Source organism: Nicotiana tomentosiformis, chromosome 3 (assembly GCF_000390325.3).
Source record: "Nicotiana tomentosiformis chromosome 3, ASM39032v3, whole genome shotgun sequence".
NCBI classification, from domain to species: domain Eukaryota; kingdom Viridiplantae; phylum Streptophyta; class Magnoliopsida; order Solanales; family Solanaceae; genus Nicotiana; species Nicotiana tomentosiformis.
Window position 1 is genome coordinate 10,787,415 of NC_090814.1, and position 8,007 is coordinate 10,795,421.

An 8,007-nucleotide genomic window follows, 5' to 3' on the forward strand; every position below is an offset into this window, starting at 1 on the left:
ATAATATCCAAGTCAACGGTCCTCTTTAGTCAAAAGTCATATAATTTCACTCATTAGAACCCATCACAAAGTTCGGATTAAAATATATTAAAAAATAAATAATCTACTATAAATTCATATTCATATGATATAAATCTAGATTTGAAGCTACTAATAAGTATTTTCTGTAAAAAAATCTTATTTAAAGCTAGATTGTCCACAAAATGAAACTGAGGAAATAATTTAATTCTTTAAAGTTGAATTAAATAACCTTCAAAATCAAGAGATAATAATTAGATTCGATATGTAATTATCTGATTTGGTATTTAAAATCATTTATTAGAACCTACCCGTCTGATTCATATATAAGTGAATGGTAAAACAAACACTTAATTGGAGACCCAAAATTTAAAATGGAAGAGGCAGCATCATCGACCATAGAGAAAATATTTTTGACTATGAAGTCGCCAGATGGTGATGAGATTGAGTTGGAAGAATCCATTGTCATTCAGTCTGTAACAATCAAGAACATGGTCGAAGATGGATGCTCCTGTAGTGTCATCCCGCTGAGCAACATCGACATAGAAACCTTGATCAAGATCATCGATTACCTGAAGATGCACTCCTCCACTTCTTCAAACGAAGAAGAAATCAAGAACTTCGACAAGGAATTTGTGAAAATTGGCTTCAAAACCATCTTTAAAATCTTAGAAGCTGCAAATTTCCTTGACATCAATAGTTTGCTTGAGTTGTGCGCCGAGGCGGTGGCTAATAAGATTAAGAACAAGACGTCTCAATTTGTTCGGAAGATTTTCAATATCACTAGTGACTTCAACCCAGAAGAAGAGGCAGAGATTCGGAATAAGACTCCATGGGCCTTTGAAGGAGATCCTGATCACTCCCTTGACTAGTTTACATTTGTGTCTTTACTGTTTTTCGTTTCATAAGCTTCTACTTTTTTTGTGCCTCTTCTCTTTTGAGCAGAGATCTTGCAGCTAATAAGTTATGGCATGAGTCAGAGTGTCTAAATAAAAGTTTTTGATAAATTTAAGGGTCTTCTATGAATTCAACATATATTTATTATATATGTTGTTTCTTTTAAATATTTTTTCATGCATTATTCTACTTATCTTTTATTCGATATGTATCAGGAATATCATTGTTGACTAGTACTCTACCCATCAAAGGTGCTAATTCTTCCATTAGGTAATTATACACTTGAACTCCACTATATTTTTGTAAAATCTATTAATTAATATTGATAAATTCCCTTTAGTGTGTAGAAAAGATATGTTTTCTTAATATTTATAATGGATTTGATTAAAGAAAACAATCAATCTCGTGAGAATCCCTAACACCGATAATTCACGCCCTTGTACTTTCTTATCCAAGCAAATGAAAGCCATAAAAGGAAAACTTTTCATAGTTTGCAGTTACACCCAAGAATATCGATTAAATAAAAAATGACATATGAAGATTAATTTGAAATAAACTGGTTTCTAAGATTATTCACGTATAATTCTATAAGAAAAACTTCTCTTTTAGTGGGTATTATACGCCACGAATTCTAATTGGTTGAACAACAATGCGAGTACTAGGAAAAAGATAGTTTAGCAACTCCAATTGGATGCGATGCCATTTTGGTTTTAGTAGAGAACATGCAATCTAGGTTGGATTTCTCATTTGTACCTAAGATGAAATTTCAAGAGAAAACAATCCTCAATACAGAAGGAACTCTTGCTCATTCATTCCTCCTATTTAGTTGAAGAAAAACTTAACAATCTGTTCGTTCTAATTTATGTGATGTAATTCGAATTTCAAGAATCAAACTTCTTAATTTTAATCGTGAATTCAGCCATAGAATCTCCAAATATTTTAAAATAAAGTTTACATATTTGGAAACGACATAAAAAGTACTATAAGCTATGATACTTAACAATTCAAAATATTTAATAAGTATATGTGAAAACCGTGGTCAAAGAAAAACTTGTTTAACTCTCGAAATCCTAACTGCACTACATAAATTTAGTGAGAGGGAGTAACATTTATGCACATTTAAATTTACTTGTTGATAAGCAGGATCAAATCTCAAGACCATCAAACTCAAGTCTTTCATTTCTGTTTCCCTTACTATTAAAATCTCTCTATAACATTTATATTTTTAGTACAAAGATAATGAATATATGATACGAGCAAAGATCTCCCTAGTGAGAGAAGTATATTTCAGGTTGAGATTTAACCAAGCTTATTTTCTGCGGGACCAGCATTACGATTGCCAATCCCTCCCAACCACTCCTCCAAATGTGCTTCTTTATCAGCCATAACTTCTTCATACTTTTCTGATGAAGAGAGCAGTTGATCATTGGACATGCTTATACTCGCCTGCATCACTTGTAGCTCATTATTAGGTGGACTTGATAATGGAAACTCTTCATCATTCACCTCTGAAACTGAGAACAAAGATCTGGCCGCTGCAGCTGATAGTGCATCGTCAGTATAGGTTATATCAGATTCTTTGAACTCTCTTTGAGACCACTTGAAGCTATTAGCTTTTTCTTTAGTTGACCTGAAACAGAAGTCAATGGAGCTCATTTCACTGGGTTCAACTAAATCAATACTTCTGACACATAGTATAGACCCATAAGTTTAATAGTGTAATGGACTTCTAACACATAGTATAAACACATAGTGAGACACTGTAATGGACTCAAGATCATAAGTCGTAACTATATCTTTTTGTCACGACCCCAATTTCCCTCTATAGGATGCTGTGATGGAACCTAGACTCTACGACTAGGTAAGCCTAACTTTAATAATAATTAACAAAATACTAAAGCAAGTCTGATAAACTGATATAATCTACTGAAATAGAATCCAAACAACACACTTCCCAAAATCGGTAGTACAAGTCATAAGCTCTACTGAGTTCACTAGAAAATTTCGAAGTACAATTATTCCGTAAAAGAAATAAACAGAATAAAATAAACTTCAGAAGGTGACTCATAGGCCTGCGAATACGATGGCAGGTATTCCTTCAGTCTCCACAGCAATGCCCCGTCAGCTAACTAATAATCAACAAACTCCGAAGTACCTGGATCTGCATAAAAATGTGCATCAAGTGTAGCATGAGTACACCAAAGCGGTACCCAGTAAGTATCAAGACTAACCTCGGTGGAGTAGTGACGAAGGACAGTCAAGACACCTACTAGACTTAATAACATGTACAATTATTAATATAAAACTAACAGAGAATAATATAAAGCTAAATATAGTAAGAATAATGTTACGATACTCGCATTAAGAACTAGAAACAACAACTAACAACAAGGAACAAACGGATAATAATGCCGTAGAGTAAGCTGAATACAATTAAAGTCCGGTAAAACCAAGTAAGGAGAAACAGGTAACAACCCAAAAAATAACCATTTTCACACAAGATTTATACAAGAATTTTTTCTAGGTGCTACACCTTGTCCCAAGTTACGAACCCTAATCACTTGGCATCTTCTGCTCACATTAAAATTCACAACCGCACAGACAACTAATATAATACCATTAGTACCTCATATTTGTACGGACAATTCACGTGCTAAGAGAGTGACACTATCTCATATCCGCATGGAGAACTCACGTGCTAGCAATAACAATACATCATAACCGCAGGGACAACTCACGTGCCAATAACAAAAATATCTCATATCCACACGGACAGCTCACGCGCCATTAGTACAACTTTCACACATAGGGCAAGTATACGAGAATATATGTAAATGATCAATATACATCGGGGTTCATCTTCTCAACCCGATATGAGTGAATAATTACGTGTATGCTTGTACAAGTGTTCTGTCACAACTTGAGTCAACAAGTAAGAGAAGGGACAATGTATGGAACATAGGAACGACACAACTAAACGTAAAATGCATGACTCATACAAGGTAGGCACACCACTACACATATATCATTAATAAAAATGCCTCGGGCCATCACAAGTCATCATAAATCATCCCTGACACATCCTCCTTATCTCGTCACGTGCGCAACAATAAAGTAAATGCTCGCCTTATTTTGCCACATGCGCATAATTATATTCCCACCTTATTTTGCCACATGCGCCAATTCATACACACACACACACACAAGAGCACAGATAACTCACGTGCGAATACCCCGATAGTCCTCTCAATAATATCACGTGTGCCAAAAACATAACAATATAATATAACAACTCGCACCACATGTGCCCATATACCACAATATTTCCTCATAACAATTCCAATACCACAACCACACACATCCCTCGGATTAACAACACCGAGGACAACAACAACAACAACAACAACAATAACATGAGAGTACGGCAAGTAAATCAACACAAGAATTACAAAACACAAAGAAATAGAAGAATGGGCTCACAATGAAGGACATGACAAGTAGCAATGGTTCCAAAAAAAAAAAACTCAACAATGAGAGAGATAGTGTGCAACAACGATATCAAATAAGAGTAACTCAACAATAGAGGAGGTAACATGTAACAATGATTCCCAATAAGAATGACCCAACGATAAAAGATAACATATAACAATGATTCCCAATAAGTACAACTCAACGATAAGAGAGATAACATGTAGCAATGATTCCAAATAAGTACAACTCAACGATAAGAGAGATAACATGTAACAATGATTCCAAACAAGTACAACTTAATAATAAGAGAGATAATATATAACAATGTTTCAAATTAAGAAAAACTCAACAATAGGAGAAATAACATGTCGCAATGACTTCAAATAAGAATAAGTCAATAATAGAAGAGATAACAATAACTTCAATTAAGGCATATAAGAGTATATTTGACAATAAAGGGTGGAACATGAACCAATCAACTACAAATAAGAAATGTAAGGGTAAACTTAGCAGTGGAGGATTTAACATAATAAGATAACTTTATTTTAATATACATAAGAACCTATGAGTCTAGACCGGTCAAATTTTCATATATAAGTTGTTCACACCCTCGTCACCTCGTGTGCACGTCTTTCACATAGTTCAAATAGTACAAATAAATCAATCCCTATGGGGAAATCTTCCCATATAATGTTAGGCAAGATACTTACCGCAAAAGCTCTCAATTAACACTCTAAAATAGCTTTTCCTTTACAATTCACCTCCGCTCCACTCAAATCTAACCAAAATCAGCTCAATAATATCAAATAATGCAAGAGAAATCAATTTCAATAATTAAAGTTATGATCTTTATACAATTGCTCCAAAGTCAACAAAAGTCAACCTCGGGCTCGTCTGGTCAAACCCCGGGTCCAATGGTATATTGCGACTACCTATGACCCCACTAGTTCATATATGTGATTAGTTTCAAAATCCAATTCCAAATCGACTCTCAAACCTCAAATTCTTATTTTTCAAAACTTGACAAAGTTTCACAAATTTTCACTTTGATTCACATGATTTTGATGTTAAAATATTAGACATATTGATGAAATACGATTAGATATAGATTAGAATTACTTACCCAAAGTTTGTAGATGAAAATCCCTCTTTTAAATCGCCTCATATCGAGACTAGGGTTCCAAAATATGAAAATGAGACTAAAAATCACGTCCCTCAGCTTTTTGTCCAGTCGCAGGTGTCGCAAATATGACCTGGGCAAATGCGAACCAATTTTTGCAAAAGCGGAAATCTTCCCACCCCTACTGTCAATGCAAATGCGATGAGAAGTTTGCAATTGCGAACAATGGACCTTTGAAAAAACATTCAAAATGATCGCAAGTGCGATCATTGTTAAGCTTAGACCCCTTTGCAAATGTGAACACATCAAACTCAAGCCAAACATCGCAACTGCGACTCATATCTCGCAAATGCGAGACCTGAGGAATCAATAAAAAAACCAGAAGAACTTAACTCTATCAAACACTTCGCAATGTGTCCGAAACTCGCCCGAGCCCTCAAGGATCCATACCAAACTCAACACAAGTTTAAAAATATTATACTGTAATGATCCGGCCGGTTGTTTTGAGTATTTTATCCCTATTTTCCCATTTATTTCTTATTCTATATTTGTTGTTATTATGTGACTTATCGGGGTGGTTGGTTTGGTTCCGGGGATGTTTCAGAATGCATTGGGACACTTAGTCCCAAGGTTGGAAGTCTAAGTTGAAAGAGTTGACCGGCTATTGACTTATGTATAAATGGATCCGAAATAGAGTTTTGATGGTTCCGATAGCTCCGTATCGTAATTTTTGACTTATGAGTGTGTCCGGATTTTGATTTGGAGGCCCGTAGGTCGTTTTGGCTTGAATTGGCCAAAGTTGAAAAAGTTGAAGGTTTGGAAAAGTGAAAAGTTTGATCGAGAGTGGACTTGGTTGTTACTGGGCTCGGATTTCGGTTCTGAAAGTAGGAATAGGTCTGTTGTATTATTTATGTCTTGTGTGCAAAATTTGAGGTCAATCGGAGTTGGTTTGATAGGTTTCGGCATCGATTGTAGAAGTTTGAAATCCATTAGTTACATTAGGCTTGAATTGGGGTGAGATTTGTGTTTTGATATTGTTTGATGTGATTTGAGGCCTCGACAATGTTCGTATAATGTTTTAGATTGTGTTGGTATGTTTGGATGGGGTCCACAGGGGACTCGAGTGAGATTCAGATTGAATTTGGCCTTGTCGAACTACAAGAGTTTTGATGTCTGGTTTCCTTATTCGTGTTCACAAAGGGTATCTGGGTGGTAGGTGAAGTTTTCTCTTCGCGTTCTCGAAGAAGGCCATGCATTCGCGAAGGTTTAGGGAGCTTGCCCATCGTGATCGCGAGGGGTTGATCGCGTTCGCGTAGAAGGTTGAGGTAGGTGGGGCACCAGACTGGTAAGCCTTCGCGTTCGCAGGAGGGGTTCACGTTCACGTAGGCCTTGGTTCTGTATTCATCGCATTCGCGAGGGAGCCCTTACATTCACGTAAGAGTAATTTTTGCAGCAAAGTATTTTGTGCTTTGCGAACGAGGGTTTATTTCAAAATCGAGGGTTTGAACCCATTTTTCATATTTTTGAGCTTGAGACCTCGGATTTGGGGGATTCTTGAAGGGATTTTCAAGGAGTTGATTGGGGTAAGTGATTCTAACTCGGATTTGGTCGATATACATGAATTTATCATTATTTTTACAATTTAATTAGGGTTTTGAGTTGGAAAATTTGGGGAAAATGTGTGAAACTTCATAGACCGAATATTGGGGATTTGAAAGGCGATTTGTGGTCGGAATTGGATGATTTTGGTATGGTTAAAGTCGTTGTTGAATGGGTGTTCGGATTTTGTAAATTTTTTTGGATTCCGAGATGTGACACCGGGGTTGACCTTTTGGGTTGACTTTTTGACTTTTGTTAAAGAACTTAGCTTTATCGAATGGAATTGATTCTTATAGCTTGTATTGATTGTATTTAGTTGTCTGTGGCTAGATTCGAGTCGTTCGGAGGCCGATTTGTGAGGCAAAGGCTTGTTGGAGTAGGGATGTGCGCGGTCTGAGGTAAGTAACAATTCTAAACATGATACTGAGGGTATGAATCCCTAAACCACGTACTTGTGTAGTTGATGTTGGGGTGACGCATATGCTAGGTGACGGGCGTGTGTGCGTACACCGTAGAAATTGTGACTCAGATGATTTTGTGGAACTGTGTAGTTACCCAATCATGTTGTTATTCATGTAATCTCCATGTGTTAGAGAAATCGAACTGTGTTCCATGTTAGAAATCATGTTTAGACTATATGTTGGTGTTGTTGGGACCCACAAAGGTCGTTCCTGCTGTTGAGTTATTTACTTAAATTGCAGTTATGTACTCAGTCTCATTCATCACTTGTATATCTTATCTCAATCTCTGTTATCACTTATTATTACATCATGTATCCTTGTTTGGGCTGATTGGCATGTGTTTTGTGAGCCCGAGAGACTGGAAAGATTGGTGACTGAGTGAGGCCGAGGGCCTAATTGTGAGTGGTATTTATGGGATCGGACTGCACGACGCAACATGCC

At 36.3% G+C, this 8,007-nt stretch overlaps 1 protein-coding gene across 1 annotated transcript; it reads left to right on the top strand.

Annotated features, from left to right (window-relative positions):
* The first annotated feature begins 392 nt into the window (after positions 1-392).
* LOC104097707 (SKP1-like protein 11) lies at positions 393-890 on the top strand. Its single transcript, XM_009604319.3, has one exon. The coding sequence runs from the start codon at positions 393-395 to the stop codon at positions 888-890; it is 498 nt and encodes a 165-aa protein (XP_009602614.2).
* Positions 891-8,007: the final 7,117 nt, after the last annotated feature.